This window comes from Falco rusticolus, chromosome 3 (genome assembly GCF_015220075.1).
Source record: "Falco rusticolus isolate bFalRus1 chromosome 3, bFalRus1.pri, whole genome shotgun sequence".
In the NCBI taxonomy this organism is placed as follows: domain Eukaryota; kingdom Metazoa; phylum Chordata; class Aves; order Falconiformes; family Falconidae; genus Falco; species Falco rusticolus.
The window spans coordinates 67,595,692-67,616,998 of record NC_051189.1 but is presented as its reverse complement, the minus strand read 5'-3'; the positions used below and the strand labels follow the sequence as shown (position 1 = coordinate 67,616,998).

The 21,307-nt window shown below is 35.7% G+C and overlaps 1 protein-coding gene across 1 annotated transcript; it reads right to left on the bottom strand.

Annotated features, from left to right (window-relative positions):
• Nucleotides 1-1,644: 1,644 nt before the first annotated feature.
• Nucleotides 1,645-20,957, bottom strand: C3H18orf63 (chromosome 3 C18orf63 homolog). Its single transcript, XM_037379231.1, has 14 exons — nt 20,802-20,957; nt 20,084-20,162; nt 18,621-18,677; nt 17,100-17,211; nt 15,854-15,895; nt 14,831-14,907; nt 13,316-13,425; nt 12,572-12,668; nt 12,384-12,469; nt 11,642-11,819; nt 9,486-10,553; nt 8,436-8,552; nt 5,168-5,255; nt 1,645-1,687 (listed from the first exon to the last, which is right to left on the bottom strand). The coding sequence occupies exons 1-13, from the start codon at nt 20,933-20,935 to the stop codon at nt 5,199-5,201; spliced, it is 2,214 nt and encodes a 737-aa protein (XP_037235128.1). The 5' UTR covers nt 20,936-20,957; the 3' UTR covers nt 1,645-1,687; nt 5,168-5,198.
• Between the last annotated feature and the right edge of the window lie 350 nt (nt 20,958-21,307).

Here is a 21,307-nt window from a genome sequence, read left to right as displayed (position 1 = left end):
ATAATGAAAAATTACTTCTTTTATAATAGAAGGAAAACGTTGGCAATTGGCAGCATTTAAAAAGCAACAATTGGAAACAGATCAGATGAAGCCCTAATTTATATAGCATAGTAGAAATGCAACTGCTCTACAGGCATTTTCATACTGTAAAACAAGTAAAAGATCAATTATATATAGTCAGAGCTATGAAAGAATAACTAATCCACAGCATTTGACAAGTAGCCTTGTATACCAATTTCCAGACAGAATGTAAATATAATTTATTTCTTGCTGAGCATATTGCTCTAATTTCTGTAATATTTGTCTTGTTTTGTATTTTTTGTGTTATGTATGGGAAAAATTACATGTTGTTGAAGTGCCCACTTCCTTTTAAACACTGTCACCACCAAATTAGAACTATGTTAGCAGTTACCATTCAAGACAAAAACAAAACAAAACAAAAGTTGTCATCATAGTAGGGCAAAATCCTGCTCTGAGAAATGAGGTAAATAAAAATACAGCTATGGTAGTACAAACCTAAAAAGGTTTTCATAAAGCACATAAAAACCCATTATACCAATTTCTTTAGGAAAAAATTTTGCAAATGTATATCCAAAGCAAGTGTTAAACTACAGTTCTATACTGTTTGAGTTTATGAGCTAGAGTAACATTTGATTCTTGTTTTCCAGGTAAGACAATAATATTCCCTTAAAAACAGTGATTGTGGGGCCATAATCATATATAGGTATATTTTTGCAACTACACTTTCAAGTAGTCATTGAAGTTACATTTATGCTGATAAAATTACTCAAAGGACAACTATACACATTCTGCATGAACTGCTGAAGAATGGCATTATCAATTAGACAAGAAAATCTTTGACAGAGCAGTTTTATTTCCGAAATTCATTTTCTAACCATTTGACATGACAAGGTATAGTTATCTAGGAATGTTTTACTGATGAAACAAAGAGGCCCAGACATTGTAGCAAAGAATTAAATGTTATTATATAATAAAAAGACAGACTTGAAACTTCAAAATAACTTGAAAGAATGATTAAGTGTGTAAGAAAGCACTAGGACAGATTTGATGTGATTCAAAAACTAACCCATTAGCTAAGTTTTCAAATTCATTGGAGGTTTATAAACCTGAACCATCTGGAGAAGTTGTTGATACATTGATTCACTTAACTGTAGGCAGTTAACCCTCAGTTCTTCATCCAGAAACAGGTACCAATGATGTGAAATAGACATAAAATGGAAATAAATGAAGATAAATGCAATAGAGATAAATTCAGAAAGCTCAGAGATCCTCAAGTATGTTAATGCCCTCTGGGGAACCTGAATGGAGGAAAACAGAAAAAGTTTAGATCACAGAAGAAACCCAAAGACAACTTAAAATCATACAGTTAATAAGCAAAAAAAATGTACTGTATTTCCAGATTTGTATTTGCATCCTGTTTGCAAAGTTTAGATTTAGGACATTCAAGTTAAATATTTGCATTTTTATACAGAACAAGAAATAATTCTCTCTTTGATAAATCTATGGTACTATGCACAGCTTATCCTTCCTCTTAGGCTTAGGGTTTTAAATTTAAAGCCCTCAAAATATTACAATCAGTTGTGGTGCTGGAAGAAGGAACTTTGATTGCAGAAGTCTATTCACACCTTCTTAACTGAGATCAGGTAGCCAAACCATGTTCTTAACTCTACAAGAAAGTAAGAGCGAGAATCTTCAGAAACTATTATTTCGCATATTTAAATGGTTAACCATGCAGTAAATTAGATTACCACTAACCTGGAAAAATCCTGCAGCAATGAAAGATGGATAGAATAATAGCAATATTATTATGATAGCACCTAGTTTTTGAGTATGTCTCAAGTATTTAGGTGCCAACAACCTACTAATGTACAAAGTCCAAAGGGTATTTCTGCTACTAGATTTGATTAGGGAATTAATTTTCTCCCATCATAAAAGAAATTGCATTTTCATTGAAAGACTAAACATTTTCAGAATCTTTTTTCAATGAAAATCCAAATATTTTCACTACATACAATTTCCATGCAAATATTTTCAAATTTAGGTTAAAACTGTTTCTTCATAAAACCAGCTCAAGCTATTATATTTACAGGATATCTTAAAAGTTATTATTTTAGTCTAATATTTCACATCAAGAAAGCATTTGAAAGATGGCTTTGTTGAAATTTCTGTACTATCTCCTTCTAATGAGAAAAGAAATTAATAAATGTTGACTTGGCATAATCCACCTTTAGGACAAATAGTCCAATAGATCTCTAGCTCTTACATACAAAACTGCTGAGAATTTTCACTGCATTCCATTTTTGTGTAACCCCTGCCTTCATCTTGTCTTCATTCAATATCCTTACAGTAATGGCAGCATTTACTTTCATGTAAAATAACACTATTATTACTATATGTGATTAATTTGTAGCTTCTCATTTGCTAAATGAAATTCAGCAACTAAAACCAAAGGTCAGTATCATATGACAACACAGGAGCAGAGCAAAAGGAAGAGTTTTACAGATGAGTGGAAAAGGCTTCAGAACTTTAGTGGTGCTATTTTTTATACATCTTTTCTAGCACCAGCATTTGTAATGATGCAAATCCTTCTTTCAAAACATCTTTCTGTACCAATATGGACTCTCCTTCAGAAGCTCTGCTTTTCTGGTTGGTCTTAGAAGCCAAACTTCCCTTCCATGGTAGTTTTTAACCTTAAAAACGGTAGGATGATTTTCATTAATAAAGGACTAAGCATGGAGATATTTTCTTTTCAATTTGAAAACAAATGTAAAATAGCTTAAAAAGAATCTATAAATCTCTTCTGAAAACTCTGTAATCATCCAAACTTTCATGTAAACTGAACAACTATTGAGGTCTGACTCTTGAGGTGGTTTTGAACTTCAGATGTACGCAACCTACATTTAGTTGTCTATGTATGTTAGATGTCAAACCTCCTATTAAATTCAATGGAAATCTAGTAGACATACCCAACAGGTTCTACAGAGCTCACCCAGCAACAGGTATTCGGCCCATACCCCGTGGGCTGGGCACCTCAGCAGCCTTGGAGGCTCCCCTGGCCCAATCTGCCTGGCCTTGAAAAAGAACAATGTATCCAGCGTAGTCCAGACCCCTAAATATGGGGGCAGGAGGGGAGTATCTTAAACTCACGCTTAATATCTAGCTACTCTTTGTATGCCAAAGTAAAGCTTAAGTCCTTCCCCAGAGAGTGAGGGATTGTCTACATATCGGTAAAAACAGATTGAATGAGAATGATTTAGTAGTAGAATCAAATGTTCAACTTCTCTAAAATGTCAAATACTTCTCTCATGTTGCTTTATTAATATACCCACTATTTTCACCAGCAAAACACAGAAGAAAATTAGGATTATGCTGTGATTTCCTGGACAAGTTACGAGGCTGTGCAACTTGGCACATCAGTCATAAAACCTGACTCTTTTTGCAAGATAATTGTAAAAAAGTTTTTATTGTCATGAATTATGGATCCAAGTCCTTCCTGTAGACTACATCATTGAATTCCATTGTAAGACCTTCTCACTCATAAATCTTGCTACACAGTAAATTTGAAAACTTACAAGTAATTCTCAAGTGTTCAAATGAAAACATGCACTCTAAATGCATCTGTAGCAATATGTAATAAAGAAACTAAGAGCAAAGCTTTCCAGAATCAAAACTGTAGGCACAGATCCAATAGGAGAAATTATTTTAGCTCTCGTTTTCTTTTTAAATAATCAACACCAATGAAGAACCCATACCAATGGGTTTCTTCGAAATAATATTTTAAACACTTTGTGGAAGACACTATTCCCTCCCCAGGGTTTAAGCACTGCCTACCATGAGCAACTGGATACTTTGGCATTTAACTAATAAATAAGAAAAAAATAGATTTTTTTTTTTTTAATTTAAGTAAAAAAAGTAAAGTTCTGACCATCCTCGGAGACACCATTTCTGTCCATTGGTCCTAGTGAAAGTCACAGACTTTGGACCTACACATATCTATGCTGAATCACTAAAAAAGATCACCTCTGAAGAATGACCATGCCTGAACGGCCTGGCTTGAAGCAGGAGGAATGAAATGCTTGACCCAGGAACAGGATATGCTGAACACTGAAGTATGAAGGCCCTATATAGAAAGCTTCCATCCATACAACAGACTTTTTTTCAGGGAAAGCAAACAAGTGAAATATATGTTCACTGGAGGAAATTTATCCATGCAAAGAAAGGAAGGACATAAAGCGCATCTCTGAGATAAAATGCACATTTGGCTACTTGCTATTATTTATGTTGAAGCCAAAGGCCAGCTTAAAAGATGCACAGTGTATATTTTGCTTCTCTATTGCTATGTTTTTCTATTTGTTTTGTATAACACACATTTTTGTGCCATTTTGTCTGTGTGACCATATTGCTTGCATCAATATTTTCTTTTTCATAAATATCCTTCTATTTATCTCTGGAAAAGTTAACTGTATAGATTACTCTTTCCTGCATATTTTACAACTGATTACTTGTGACAGGTATTAGGACAATAAAACTGGAAGGTTTCATATACTATACGTATCCTTAATATTCAAAGGAATATTCAAAGGAAAAGTTTGTTCTATCCTGCAAGACTATTACCGACAACCACACATGATGTGGGTTGCAATATCTGGTCACAAAACTAAATTTATTCATTTTGTGTGGCAGACCATTTTGTCTTTGAATTAATCTTAGCACCACAAAAGCATTTAGCCACCCAATTTCATGTCATGATATTAAATAATACATAGAGCTTCACTCTAATGTTTTATGGTTTTAACTTCAGCTCAGATTCAAACTCAGCAGCAAAAAACCCAGATTTATAATAGTCTGAAAGAAAAAGAGACAATCAAAATACAAATTTAAGACAAATTCTGTTTTACTAAGTACAAGATACCTTTGTATTTAACGTTGCTTGCTAAACACACACACAAAGCAAAGCTTTATTTGCTAGTGTCCAATAAAACCATGAATATTAGCTTCTGTTATCTCATTATTTTGCTGTAGAAGCCATTTGTTCAGTAAAGTGATTCCTTTGGAGACAGCTGATATCATTGTCATGATCCAAAAGTGTAGAACGAGTGATATTATTTTGATAAAGAATAATATTTAAAATTTGTAATGTGCATACCTAGAGTTTTCTTTCAGTACTCCAGAACATCCTAAATAGAAGGCTTACTTCTTTTGGCTTTCTTTAACTTGGAATAACCTTCTTCTTTCTGTTAACAAAAAACCAAACCAAACCAAACAAAAAAAAACACCAAAAAAAAGCAAACAAAAAGAAGGCAAAAAACCGTAAAGGAAACAAAGCAGAAATACTAAGCTAACAGCTCAACTAAAAAGTTGTTCCTGAGTTAAATGCTTAGTTGAATGATATGAGAATTAATAAAAGTTTCTATTTTCCAACCTAAATATAATTTAAAGTATGTTTACATGTACAGTGGGTAAATAACTAAAACCAGAGCTATTTTGAAAGTATCCTTTTACATGCCAGCAGCCAAGATTTTCAAAATCAACTGATAATTTTTGGTGTCCAAACTTGAGATAATGACAAAGGCTTACTCTTCAGGGAAGTGTTTAACAGTGTCCCCAGTCAGCACTACTGTATTTTAATCTGGAGAGAGGAGGAATCAGACTAATGAACATTGGAGAGACCATCCCTACCCCAGTTAATAGACAAGTCCTTCTCCTATTCCTGAGACTCCAGCTGAAGCTTCCCTAGAGCTGTGCATCTCCCTCACTCAGCTCCAGCACTGGCAGTGTGGCCGGCAGGCAGCGAGAACTTGCTGACTCCTGCCACTTCCCCAAAGTAGCTTGCAGGGCTCAGGCTGGTACCTGTGTTACTCACAGCCTGCCTGGAGAGAACGAAATGACACGGGGCACTTCTGAGTCATGACTAGGATAGGACAGTGTACCTTCCCCATCCCAGCACTGCTGCCAGACCGGGTACAAGCTTTCTGCTTGCCCAGTCAGCCCAAGCTGTAGAGCTAGATCCATGCTCACAAGCCCTAGTGTGGCTGAATTATTCCCAGTGGCAGGCAAAGGACTTCAGCACGTAATTCATATTATGGTGGAAGTCTCCCTTCAGTACTTGGACCCCTGGGGTTGTTACTCTTATAACCACAGTTATTTTTCTTTGCAGGTTTTATTTTCTTTGTGAAACTGACTCCTGACTCTCCTGCTGTAGCATTGCGATATTAGGCCAGTAATGCTAGTAAGACAGTGTGGAAGGGCCTTTTCCAGCTGCAGTTGGATGGGGCCAGCACAGAGCAGCTGGGCTGGTGTTTCCCACACCAGCTTCACTCTTCCCTGCTGCAGCCTGAGCTCCAAGGTATGAGTGTGTTCCTGCAGCAGGCCCCTGAGGCTGCTCTACAGGGCCTTTCTGAACTGCATGGATAGCACAGACTCTGTTCTTTTAACTACCATTAAAAGTTACAGAATTGTCTTGTATTTGGCTTTAAAAGCACAACAAAACAAAAAGATGACAGAAAATTTGTTAAGAAATGCAAATTAAATGGAGGAATCTGAATTACGGATACATACTCTTAATCAACAGTTAGTAAGTATGTTGACAAGGTAAGTTTATATATTGCAACATGTGACTAGGCAAAGCCACTTCAGATCAAGCATGGGTAACAAGACTTCAAACGGACACGCTTGAAATTAAATATAAAAGGCAAGGGAACTGTAAGAGTCAGTCCAAAGAGAATGATATTGTCTCAACATTGCCAACAGAGACTTGGAGATGGAATGTGATCCTCATGGACACCAAGACGCAAAGACCCTGGGAAGGAGAACCACATGGTACAAGGAGTACTATGCTGCAACCTGGGACTGAAAGGAACAACTACGAAAAGGCCACATAACCACTGTCCAGAAGATGGATCACAACCACTGTCGTAGCAACAAACCAAAAATCTTGAACTTCAGGTGAACTTTCTTCATTATAATATCACTATAATACAAAAAGACACCTCCTGGTCTGAAGCTACCTGCCTCTAAGGCAAACCACACCTCAGGCATTCCTCTTCAGATATGTGTGGTAACGCAACAATCCGTGGGCCAGAGGAGGAGCAAGGTGCGTTGCTTGGCATAAAAGATGTCTCCTTAGCAACTGAACCTTGAAGATATTCCACACCAAGGATCACGACAATCGGAAGGACTGTCAGGACACTGCCTGGACCATAGGGATGCCTCGGACCCGTGGTGGTAGCTATAATCCTCTTTTTTTTTTTTTTTTTACTTTACCTTTTCTTCCCTTCCTGTCATTTTATCTATTGCACGCTGCTTTACAGGCAAACAATAAAGTTGCACTGTTTGATCAAAGCATAACCCCTTGGCATGGTCACCTTGATATTTTTTTTTGCACTTTGAAATCATAGTAAACGAACCATCATGAGTCCACTGAGTGGACTGTGACAGGAACCTGGGTGAAAAGGAAGTTAAGTGCATGCAACTTTTCCTCCTGGCTTATTCTGAAGAGTTATTGGACAGTATTTTCAGCTGGCTATTAATAGAAATAATACATATATATCTACATAAGAAAATACAATTGTACTGAGCACGGGAGACCTGGGACCTGTTCCTGCTAATGGGTCTAATTTCTGTGTAGTAAAAACATAGAGAATCTGGTTGCAAGAGAAGAAGGTAGAAGATACAGCTGAGTTTTAAAGAACTGATGTTTAGAAACAGAAGTGTAATCCAGTAGTAGGTAAAAGCAGTATTTAAGAATCATAAAAAAATATTTTGAAGAGGAATTTAAAAGTACACAGTACTATCATTACAGAAGCATCCAGAGGAAGAAGTATTTTTTAAAAAATTATATTAGGAACTTATCTAATTGTTGCTGCTGACCCCATCTAGTAATATAATAATAACTTAAATACATTAAATAATTAAGAGAATATAAAGAAACTGAGAATGAATTACAACTAACCTTTTGGTATGCATTTCTACAGAATGTTGCTGAATTCAAGCACTTGAGATGAGACAATTACAGAGATTTTTTTTACAGAGAATTTACCATTGAGAATGCCATAGCTATATTGGGCAGGGTAAAAGTTTTCTGTAGAATCAGAAAATCTGCTTCAGAAACATATTTACATTAAGTAACATCAATAAAGGTTTTCATTTTAGTAGCATTTTTTGTAGGAGACAAACATTTTAAATGCATGCTTGAAGTAACAGTAACATAACCAATGGTTAAGGTTAATTTTATCCTAGTTAAGGTTAATTTTATTCAGAGCAGGCTCAGTAAGATTTCTTGGTTTCCCTGTCTTAACTGGAACATGATAAAATGAAAAAAATTGAAATTTCCTTTTTGTCTCTTAATGCAGGTCCGTATAAACTGGATTAAGGGGTGTATATGTGTGTGTGTGTGGGGGGGGGGGGCTTGTTACCTGTCTTCTTCTTGCACAACCTTTCTTTACAGATGCTTCCATGTTGTTCTCCTTGATAGAGGAAGTTAGTTTTGAGGTCAGTGTTTCGCATGTCAGATATTCGTTCCCTGTAATCATCTTAAAAGTATAGAAGTTTATACCTTCATTAGCAAAAAAAACCCCACCCAGTATTTTTCTACTTGTTAAAATGACCTACTTTTTCAAAAGGTGCCCTCATTAACACAAAGTTGAAATAACCTACCATATTACATGCTATAGGTGAAAAACATGATAAGCACATTTCATCCATGTGCCAAATCTGAGGGATGTCATCCTCACAAAGATTGCACTGAAATCAGCTCTGCCATTTATTTTATGGAAATACAGGCAGAATCATAGAAAAATTTGGTTGTAAAGTACCTCTACTGGTCATCTACTCATAACAGAACTAACTTCAAAGTTAGATCACATTGCTTTAGGCCCCATCCAGTCAAGTTCTGAGAATCTGAAAGGATAACAACCTGTCTGTGCAACTTCTGCCAGTACTTAACCACTCTCTCTCTGAAGATTTTTTTTCCTTATGCCCAGTAGGAATTTTTCATGTTGAAACTTGTGCTTTTAGTGAAACTGTAATTAAACTTGTATTTGCAAAACTTCCATGTTTGTCTAACAGTACAATGCCCTACACACACGGCAGTCAGCACTACACAATTGATGAGGTTTGGGATTCCTTCCAGGAGCTGTTCATTAATATGGTCTCATATGAAGACATGTTAATCTCACAAAAATCTTGATAAACTGTCTTAAAGAAAGGAAAATTAATTATCCCACTCTAAAAGTCCCAAATAAAAAAATAGTATGTATCTCAGACAACATAGTAAATCATCTTCCCTTTCAGAAAAAAGGCAGCAGTGGCTGAAAACAGCAACTTATATGGTAGAGATTTTAGAAAACTATACTGAGAATGATGGTAGAACATGATGAAAGTCATGCTCTTTATTGCTTAACATTGTTTTAGAATATAGTGAATTTGTGAGAACCAGTAAGAATGAGCCCTGTTATCTACCATACCTGTTCAAAGTTAGATTTGCAAAGATGACTGGCTGTCTTAGTGACATAGTCCTTAGAATAGCATGCTGCTTTATTTTCTTCATTTTTGGCGATATGCGCTGTATCATTTAAGACAGATTCATGAATATTTAACCCTGTTCCTCCATTTGATCTCTTTGTTTGTTGCCGAGATAAACTGGAATTTGTCATTGCATTGTCTAATTTACAAATCTGCAAATGTACTTTCTTTGACTGCTGTTGTTCTTCAAGAACTTGCATGGTATCTTGACTTGCAAACTTCTTTCCCCTTCTTGCACTGGAAATAGGAGATGTAGATGTATCCAGACTCAGACAAATGTTTGATTTCTGAAGCACTAACCCAACATTCTTAAGAAAGGAAGGAGAATTTGCCATTTTGTAATTGCCTTCACTTGAATTCTCACCTGAAGCTGGGTTATTAGAAAAATCAGAATTAGTCATTTGTCCACCAGACTTCGTTTTCCATTGAAATAGAGGTTTTGTGTATCTTTTCGTGTTCATAGCTTGAAGTACATTGCTATGATTAGAATTTTTGACTGGCATATTTTGAACAGGTTTGCAAACCTGAGTTATGCTGGACTTGTGCACAGTCAGCATAGAAGATGAAACACTCATGATTTTTACTGGTGAATGTCTTTCAGCACTTCCTCTTTTCTTCCCATCTGTTCGGTTTGCAGTCTTTCCATTCATTTGCATCAACTTTCCTTTGAAAATTGGTATAACTCTGCTGACATTTCTGGGGGGAAGTTCAAAGGCTGAATTTACAGGCATTCCTAAAGATTTCATAGCTGGTAACTCTGGTACTCCAGGTATTTGCCGATTCCTCATTGAATTCTCTGTTGCTTCAATGCTAATCTTTCCTGTACCCTTACTGCTACTCGAAGAAGTCTGGCTTTCTGGCTCTTTGATCAAACGCTCCATCCAGTGGCTGTTTTCCATACTGCAAGGTGAAGAAATTCCAGGCAAAGTCTCTTTCCTTAGAGGAGACTGCGTTAGGGATACCACACAAACCATCTCACCCGCCAATTTCATATGCTTCGATTTCATTTCCTGCAATACAAGAGCTGCTAAATTGAATGAACTGGATTTAAAAGTCTGATAGTGCCACCTAATGCATCATTATATGATATCAACCTAATATAAATCACAATATATAACCATACATTTTCCTATTGTAAACTAGAATGAACTATATTCCTAAACAATAGTTTGTTGTCACTATAAATGAAGATTTGTTTTCTTCTCCCCTCAGGTCTATGTCTATAAACTATGCTGGAATATCATATTTCTCAGAAGGAAAGACTTAAATTACAGTCATTATCTTGCTTTAGTGTTTCCAACTGGGTAATGCCTACCCCTTTTGAGGGGGTCTGCAGAGAGTTTGATTGACAGGGCTCCTGGTCTCTTAAGACTTCTAAGGGCATCTGTATTCTGAGCAAAAGACAGTTTGGATGTCTAGGAAAACTGCAGATGACGAAGAGGAGCCATTTTAGCTTTGATCACTGAAGAGACATAAACAGCAACTGCTTTCTGAAAGAGGATTATAGTATTTTAGAGTCTCTGCAACTTCTGTCACTATTCTTTGTTCAGAATTAATTACTTCATTTCTTATTTCACACACTACTACTAAAGAAATTTGAGTCAGTCTTTGTCACAACCTCAAATTACAGGAGTTTTAATTGCTTGCCTCCTTTCAATCATCAGCCATGGAGTAAATCTTACAGCTTGAGTGTTTTTAAATGTGTAAGTTCATAGAACTTTATATTTTCCTTGGTTTATCTTTTCAAAAACAAAATTAAGAATAATAATAATAGGTATTTTTGTTATTATTGTTATGGAAGAGGTGTGAGAAAGTTCTGGATATCCAACTGTAAAATAAGGTCTATAGAACTGCAAATATTGATAGCAACTAATTAACACTAAGTCCAATTTGTTTATGTATTTGTGATGTGAACAAAAATATAACAATGGCAAATAGCAATATAATATTTAGTTACACATTTAATTAAAAGTTACATCATTGATTGTTGTTTATTGTGAAAAGCATAATTTTATGCTTTTATTTGTGAATACGATAAATTCGTACCATGAACAAAATACCTGTCGTTAATATGTTTATAAAACAATCTTACACGCACCAGAGCCCTGGAGAGTCCCTCTGTAGCATAAAGTGCTTTACTTGTCATCTTTACTGGAAATCCACATAGATGTGAAAGATTACACTTGATGTCAGAAAGAAAAGAGTTCAACACACTTTCTGAATCCGTTCTAGGGAAATACTGCACTGGCTGACTTCGAATACAACTTAAAGGGTACCTGAGTAAGTATTCAGGGATATATAACAAGTTTCTTTACATTTCCATAATCATGAATCATCTTTGTTGAGAAAAAAAACATGGACATGCCTAAAGCTTTTTGAAAAAGTTGAACAAAAGCACTTACTTTCTTAAGGAACTGAAGTTTATAAATTTACAGGACTTCAACATGATTACATCATACTAACCTACCACAGTAAAGATTACTCAACGTCAGTAATCATTAGCCTAGTCTTTCCTTGCAGGAAAATTCTCTTTAACACAAATCTTTGTTGGCTGTGTTTTAACAGGAATTTAACTCTTCCTTTTACATCTCCATTTAAAGCAGCATTATAATGTTTACCGTAGCTGTGAAGCAAACTGTTCTATTCAACTTACTATTATTCAATACTAGGACAAAGAGATTTGACTCAATATTTTGTTCCAATTTATCTAGTGAAACGATTCTCCACTGACTTCTGTGAAATTATGGAAGAAGAAAACGTGGCACATTCAAAAATGAAAATTTAGATCTTTGCTAGAAGTGTAGTAGAGGAAATGTAACAAAAATATTCTGAAAGGATACGTAAAGAACCTTTCCCCTATTGGTCTGAAGTAAACACTGAAGTATATTTTGGTCTTTTCAATATCCTCTGGAAGAATATATCCATACTTGAAAAAAAAAACCCAAACCGCAGAAGTGTATTATAAACACAAACTCAATAGGTACAAGAAAGGGAGGGAAAAATGAAAGCAGTGTATATTGTTTCTTACCAGATTCTTCCAATGCATCTGAAATTCTTTATATGAATGGAAAGGAGATTCTGGAGGAATTATGTGGCTGATGTTTATGATCTGACCCATTTTCATGCTGTGCATAGGTAAAAAAAGGGTGCTTGGAAAGGGTGTCATAAAGCTCAGCTGAAAACATAATGGACTTTTGGGGAAAAAATGTAAAACTTATTTTTGTCATTGGAAGTATTTATGGATTATTTTTATGTTTTGAGGACTAACACCTTTAGCTTATAAGTTTATGCCAGAACTTTCCTGAAGTGTGGAAAAGAGCTTGGCACCTACAAATCCAATTTCTCATCTTGTAATATTCACTTACTAGTGAACGTAGAACAAAAGCAAATATACCATTGCTTCTCATTTTTTTTTATGAAAAGCATAGGTGAAAATAAAGATATTTTGTGACAGAGGTTGAAATTGTTTTTTTCTTTAAATAGACACTTCCTGCTAAAATTGTATTTGAGAAAAATTAATGCTTTTGGATATCACAGAAGTAGCAGAAAGATTACTCCAACTGAAAAATTTAAATGTGTAATTTATGACTCGGTGATTAATTTTTCTCATATTCTATAACATCAAGACCATAAAAGTAAAAAAGAAAGATTCCTAGATGTAAAACAAGACTATAAAACAGAAGCATCCTTATCACTAGTGGGAAATTCACCATTTGTAGGGCAAACATTTGAGGAAATATTTGTTTCTGTTGAAATGTAAACAGACTCCTACCTTGGCAAAACATAGCACCAGTTACTTAATATGGAATGTTGGTGAATAACTATATTTTCATTGCTGTCAAATAGCTTTAAGGTGTTTGTTGAAATATCAAAATCTTCCAGCTTAAAACAGAAAAAAAAAATTGCAAATATTTCTACAGCAGCACAAAATTAAAATTTTCAAAAATAATTATGTATCACAATACAATGAAGCTTATAAATTATATCCTTTCATCAGTTCTCACAGACTGATTATTTCAGAAGATAGTTCCATTATAAAATTGCACACTATCTTATGTTAGAGCCTATGCTTCCAGAAGTTATGCATGTACAAGGTTTAAATTATTTAAATCAGTGAGATTTAAACTTTATTTGCAGTGTTTTAGTAAGTAAGAATACAGAAGATATTTTTCAAACTAAGAACTGTCTCACTTCCATGCACATTTTTAGAAGTTAAATCAGAAACCCATGTTTGATAGTCTACTAACGGTATATGCCACCTTGCCTAATCAAGTGCAAAGATCCAAGCAACAGAATTAATGGGACATATAGTTTCACCCTGTAAGAAGTCAAAAAACATCACACATTTTCACAATGTGAAAATATTTGACAGTAGGGGCCAATCAAACACTGAGATGAGAGAAACATTTTGTTTCTCTATGGTCTACCAGGGTTTGTGTTTATTCACTGACAAGAAAATTTAGCTATTTCTGTTTTAGAAATGTATTACTATGATCAAACTGACAATGAAGCCACATCATGATCACTTCCATCATTGCTTTGTGTCACTTTGGAACTGGATTCCTATAGATAGCTTTAATGTTATGCTGTCCAACGAGGTCACAGAAGAAATCCTATTCTATTCTAAGAAAGAAGAGTTTGGAACAGAAACACTTACTTTAGAAGAAACCAGCAAGCCTGACAAATATGCCCCTGTATGTATGGACACATTCAACAAAGGTGTCACGGCTGTCACAAAGAATGGTAGTTTTTTAACCTCAGTCATGATTTCTTAAACAATTTATTAATTATGCTTACAAGTAGCATAGTACAGGCTGCTCTAGTATTTTGGAAGCTGCATTGAAAATAGAAGCAGATTCCAGAATAATTATATACAGGGACTTTAAACATAGCATTGACAACTTACCTATAGCTTCACTTTTAAGATGCTACTTAAAACTGTCAATGTGTTACAGTGACACAGTGAATGCCTTCTAGAAAACACTGCTAGAAGGAAACCTAGAGTCATAAAGACACTTTACTGCATTCTGTCAGCATTTTTGGAAAGGTCTCTTAAATAGTCTAGGATCTCAACTTTACAATGCTTGCTAGTATGCATCAATATAGATGTAATATGGATGTTGTGCACATGCAACAGATGCAGATAGCAATGAATATGATTACTGTCTTAATGCAATTAGAAATAAGCACTTCTATTCCCATCTTGTTAATTACAAGCCACCTAAAAGAAAAGAAGATGAAGATTAATGAGACAAACACAGTCATAGAAAATACAACCGTTTTATACCTGAGGGGGTGGCAACCGAATTGAGCAAGGCTCCACACTGATGCAAAGCTGTCTCTCTGATACACTGAGGTCTATAACTAAAATAAAAACAAAGCACCAAGCCCTATTTTGAACTACAGTTTATCTGTTAGATAGAAAGCTAAACCAAATGCTTATTTAAAGTAATTGTTAGTCAAAATGCTGTGAGACATTCTCAGCATGGAAATTAAAATCAACTGTGAAAAAGTTATGAATTACTATCCGTACAGTACACCTCCCTAGGAACTCATGGCTGCCCATGCAACTGGATGCTTGATACTGATATACCTGATACACAAACACCTATTTTCAAAGCAGACGTAGTTCTTATAACCATTGGCTGTACTGAGTCATCTAGCCCAGTATTATGCACCCCAAAGTGGTCAATAGGAAAGACTGTATGAGCAAGGCAAGCATCTATTGGCACATCTCCAGAACATTCACCCAGCTCTAAGCAAGCTGTAGCACAGGAACTGGGTGCATTATGTTCCCCAACATACGACCCTGTTACACATTTAGGCTCCAGTATCTCCAAATGTAAACTTTAACTTTCATACTGGAATAAAAATATTATTTTGTGACTTTTGCAATAGTTAAGCAGCAAGCTTTGTGACAACTTATGTGAACAGCAAACACAGTACATACAGGACAGCTGCTTTAGCTCATTTTCCTATCTATTATTATGGAACTTTCGTATCAGTTGCAAGACTCGTAATTTGAGGCAAGTGCATTTAATTGTAATAATCGTAACTTTTAAATGCAAATTTCAATCTATGGCTGTAGATTAACAGCAGAAAAATTACCTTTTTTGTGGGTAATTTATCAAAGGTGCAGTTGAACTGGCAACTATTGCATACAGAGCACCATCTGCCATCAAGTGTATTTTGGCAGAGGTTATTTCACAACGAAAACTGAAGAGACTGTTGGTAATAGCAAGATCAGGGCAGTATGAAAGCACATAAGAAAACTCTAACAAGTTTGTCATTAACAGAACATTGTACTTACCAACAGCATTTTGCCTTCCTGAATGAGACAAAAAATCTTTTCCTTAATAAATAAAATAGATAGACATTATTTTCTAAACCATGTGTCTAATGTCATAATGCAAACAAAAGGAAGAAATCACACAGTTTCATTTATGTGTCATGAATGCTGAAAGGTTTGTTCCTTTTAAGGAGAGACAAACCCCTCTATCAATGAACTTTTCATTGATTCATTAACATCTTGCATCAAAACCAAAAGATCTATGAAAGCATTGAAGTGGACAGCAATTTATACATCAACTTTTCCTCCCAGTAAGGGATTTATACATAGAACTATTTTTAATTGACTAACAGTTAATAAAATTCTTAGGTTCAGAAGCAAATCTGTAGAGTATTACTACATATTTTACCATATATCATCTGTTTTGCACAGCTTTAGCAACATATGTGATTAGACAAGCTGCATGTACCAGCGCCACATTGCTGTTTGTCAATGTCTTTCACTGAAATCAGTTTTATATCAGCTACCATCTAGCCCTCTGCTTCCTGCTACTCCTGAACAAGGTGATTTTATTCAGAGAGCTATATGTTTTGAAGATGCTGAAAACAAGATACTGATATTGTGGCTGAAAGTAAGACAATAACATATACACTTTTCTCAATGTATATTTGGTATGACCTATACAATTTCTCTACTTAAGAGCACACCACGGTATCTGAAACATATCTGGTTTTCCATACTTTGGTAATTCACATTTATCCCACACAGGAGTTGGTAGAGAGACGACAGGCAAAGGAACTACCATCTAAAAAGACGGAGCTTGGTAGATGGAGATGGTGTGACAGAAAAACCACTTCTGTATTAGAAAAGCATGCAAAATATGTGCAGAAATGCCACTGATGAAAGCATGAATCTGAAAAACAGGGCCAATTTTTAGAAGACATTTACTGTCCAACAATACTTGGTTTGGAAATTCTTAATCTGGTATGCTGCATTCAGCTGAAATAATTATTTGATCTATGACAAAGCTGAGGAGGAAGATGAAAAAGTGAATGGTATGTCCATTCAGATTGTTAACTTGAATCATTGAACTTAGATAATGGAACAATAAAAACTCAATCAAAGAAAAAATATCATAGGATAAATGAATGAAATAATTTAATATAACAACTGAAATAACGATGGGAATTAAATAATGGAAAATAAATGCAACGATAAAGAGCTGGAATCTAAATGCTCGATTCCCTGAACCTGGTGAGTCAAATACCTTGCACCAAGAGATGACCAGCCTTGTTCCATCTGGGTGCAAGTCTAGCTGTAAGTGTGTAGGAGAGACAGGTCTGGAGAATGGCTGGACTAACTGTTTGTGGTGCTTCCAGCTAATAACATCAGTGAGGGGAAAAAAATACATTATTAATAATTTAACAGATTTTTTAAAGGCTTCAGTCAAATTTTAATCAAAGGTAATCAAAGATCTTGGAGCCAAATCCTAGTACTTGTTATACATCTCTACTTTTCATCTACTGAGTTACAAGAGGAAGTCAGTGTAATATTTGATGTGGACATTTAGATGTCATGCATCATCAAAGTAAGCTGCCCTACAAGTCATGTAATGTTTTCACAGGGCTAATAATAGACTTGGGGAAAAGATTAATTGAACTGTATCGAGTACTTCACTCGATATGCATCTCTTTCCAGACAATAGGCTCAACATCCAAAATTTACATGTATTAACTCTACTGTCAAGCTCAAGACCAGAGACATTTCCCTACAATCAGAAAATAATAGATAAAAGTAGCTTTATTCACCCAGCAGTACTACTTGCCTGTCCTGCATAGCCTTCTGTTGACAGTTAGCATTAGTCAAGAAACAGAAACTAATTACAGTGGGTTAAAAAGACTTAACTAATATACCTCCAGGAGGATGTTTCTATTGAGATCCTGCAAGGATCTGCCTTCAGCTCATGGTGATTAAGTACACTTTGTACTGCTCATCTGCTGATGTTAGAAAATCTAACCATGACAGGTCAGTTACACACATCACCATAAAGCAGTTTTGTAAGGTAAGCATATTTGAACAGTATTTGTCTTACTAATCCAGACACGCATTTACACTTCTTGGAACAAAGAAAAATTCACCCAACAGGCTGTGCAAATGAGTCACGAGAGCTACTGGCTTGGATTACAGCCTTTTGACTCAGCAATTTCAGTGTGTCCACATATATATTCATAAAACCCACAGACTTTTCATACTAGAAGATAATAAAGCACATGGCATAATGGTCTAAAAATGTATCGGTTGTTATGTTTGTGGGTTCCATTTCTTCTTTTTGTTTTGTTTCTCTGAGATTGTCCTGTACAGGCTGGATAAACCTAGAACTTGACTGGGGAGACATTTCAGCTGTCTAAACATCCCCACTGGTGGAATCTACAGTGCACGCACAGAGGGGGTGACACCAGCAGAGAGCTGCAGGTCTTTGGCCCAAAGGCTGAGTCTGTCATTGCCTTGAGGTCAAACCCCAGTGCCCCGAGCAGCACCAGGATCTCACTGCAGCAAAGCAAACTAGTGAAATTGCTCAGGAACTTCTTAAAACTTTTGACTCTGAGAAAGTATACTTACTATACCCAGATTTGTAAGAGACATTTTGTCTATGGGACAGACTTTTTTACCCTGGAACTTGGCTTCTGTAGTGCAAATTGTATGCCTTATGAAAAATACTCATCTCTGGCAACAGGAACTGCAGACAAGCATAACAATCTTAAGAACTGTGACATCCTTCAGCACTTACAGTAGCTCCTTGTTTCTCTATGTAGGCTTGACATATTCCTGATTTGTAAAATGGTATCTAAAAATAAAAAAAATAAATAAAAATTCAAGTGTCTGAAATTAAAGGGTGTTTTATCAAATGATAAATTAAATTCTGGTCCATCAGTGACTTTGCCTAAGAAAAACATGCTAAGGAATAGATAAAGCAAACAACATATCCTGTATTTTAAAGAACGATAACTAAAATTAGTTCAGGGATTTGTCATAGTGTAATCTTACTTCCAGCGAAAGATACATTAACAAGCAAGCAAAAGATCGCCCAAAACGAAACTGGAGAACTATGCCCTGGCTGCTCTCATTGTAAATTGGATGGCATCTTACCAATTGAGTCCATTCTGTTCCGCAAAGGTTCACTATCTGAAAAGGCCATTTCATCAAAACATTAGAAGACATAAGCTGTAATTGATATTACTAATGCACAAAAATAGAAGTTTGCTTTAAATGAGATATTTTACCTATCCTTGATCCTCAAAGAAGCATGCATGTATGTGGGACAGATACACTTGACTCCTAGCCATACTTTAGCTCAGGCTGAGCAAGAAGCAACAGGCCTTATGTCCTTGGGGTGAACTTGTGAGCTGGAAAGCCCCTGGCTCATGTGCAAGGGAGTGAAGGTGTCCTGAAATATATTTTGAAAGGTTGTTTTGAACCCAAAATTACAAGATAACCAAAGTACAGAACAAGACATCAGAGCTAAACTGAAGACACCTGTCTTGTCTATACTACTGAGTAGCAGCCAACTACTTCACCCTGTAAATATTAAACTTGGGATGGGCTTAATTTGGGCTCTCCCTGAATGGCAGCTGGCCGGCACACCAGGTGACTCTCCCCTTGAGCAGGGACACTTCTCAAGGTTAGAAATTCCTTACCTGAGATTAAGTGAGCCTTCCTTACTCAAGGCGGAGAGGTCCCTTACCCATAACAGAACCTTGGTGACTGAAATCAGCTGAATTAACACTATGAAGCATTACCAATCTATGTAGCTACACAAATATTACAAACTTTATATGGATAATTCCATTAGACATGAACCATTGACCAAGTCCAAGACTAAGACTGGATCCAGTCACATCTAGGCTCCAACAAGGAGTTTAGAAAGAAAGGGCGTCCATTCTGAACCTCATGACTCAGCAGAAGGATCCTCTTTACTCTTTACACCTCTGCTCTCTATATGAGTTACTCTTATTTAATTTTCCCTTGTATGCTTCTTCCATGCCTTATAGGTGAACCTTGCCATCAAACTTATTAAACCTTTTCAAACCACTGTTAAAACTTTGTTAAATTCCATTAAACTTACTGAACACTCTCAAAGTAATATTTTACCTCAATAAAATATATTGCTACTTCTGTCTTTTGAGTGAGGTGCACTATGCTCATCTGCAACAGTATGTAACTACATATACTTATTTACACAGCGATACTGACCGCCATTACAACTGAAATTTGATTTAGTGTCCCAATAACAGGTGCAGAAAGGATGTCTTGATGCAGGAATAATAACCGTCTATAAAAAAAAATAAATTATTTTTGTACTTCATTCTCTCAGCTGAAATTTATTTTCCTCAGCTTCTGCAAACATAATACATTCCACTTTCACTTTGTTCCCAGTGGTTCAGTATAATATATTGGACAAGTTTAAGTTACTTGCTCTCAACCCACCCACAGTGGTCTAAGACAAAGACAAAGGCCTTTGGCACACAGACAGAACTCTCCAAAAGTTTTCCTTTTGGCAGAATTCCTCATTTCTCCCCTTTCCTATTAAAGGGAATGACATAATACTTGGTGAGCACTAAGGAGTGTACATACGCTTTCCGAATATTCTTTTCACTCAGTCTCAACCCACAGAAAGCATTTCAACTTTGCAAGTGAACACAAATTAATTTTAACTTTTTATTGATTTGGAGTAGGCAGCCTTGTTAGTTTCAGCTGATGACATTTAAAACATAATAGAAATGTGGGGGTTCTCCCCAGCAGCCAGCAAGTCCCCCTCAAAATAACCCTTCAATTTTGAACAATTTTGTACTGTTTGCTGCTGATCAGAATTTTGCTGATTTTATTAAGCTTAATTCTATTACTGCTAATAAAATATTTCAATAACAACCACCAAAAGCTTCTGAAAATAATAACCCTCAAAATTCTTTACCTGCAAATCTTTATCTGTGTACTCCTTGTCTCAGCTTCTGGTATATGAGAACTCAGTGTTACTGTAGAGGCACAGAGATTTTGTAGATCTGGCAGACTGACAAAGAACAAAGACTGGTGCCTGGTGTCATTCATGATATATTGTTGATTGCTCCAAAGTGGCACCTGGGTCTTAAAATGAAAAAAATATTTCATTTTCATAAGGCAGATATTTGTTTACAGAACTTTGTAAGTATATGGTATCAAGTAAATGAATAATCAACTACCTTCTGATTAAGATTAGGTAGGCAATATACCATAACTTGGTCAACTGAAACAGACAGCTCAATATACTTTTGCTATAGATAATGCATTAAACTTGAAAAAAATACTATTTACAAGAGTCAAAATATTCAGAGTAAAGACAGGGACAAAAGCATTCTTTCCATCTTCTTCTCAGGCTACGGTGGGGCTGGAATCTATCTAGGATCCAAGACTGTGATGTTAGTCACCTCCTGTGTGGCAAGA

What these genes read in the sequence shown, in the direction of transcription:
- C3H18orf63 (XM_037379231.1), bottom strand. Translation starts at nt 20,935, where the DNA reads ATGAATGACACCAGGCACCAGTCTTTGTTCTTTGTCAGTCTGCCAGAT. An exon ending in TTCGGTTGCCACCCCCTCAG is followed by an intron (nt 13,426 to 14,830) that starts GTATAAAACGGT and finishes TTCTGTTTTAAG; the next exon opens with CTGGAAGATTTTGATATTTC. An exon ending in TGGTGCTATGTTTTGCCAAG is followed by an intron (nt 12,669 to 13,315) that starts GTAGGAGTCTGT and finishes ACCTATGCACAG; the next exon opens with CATGAAAATGGGTCAGATCA.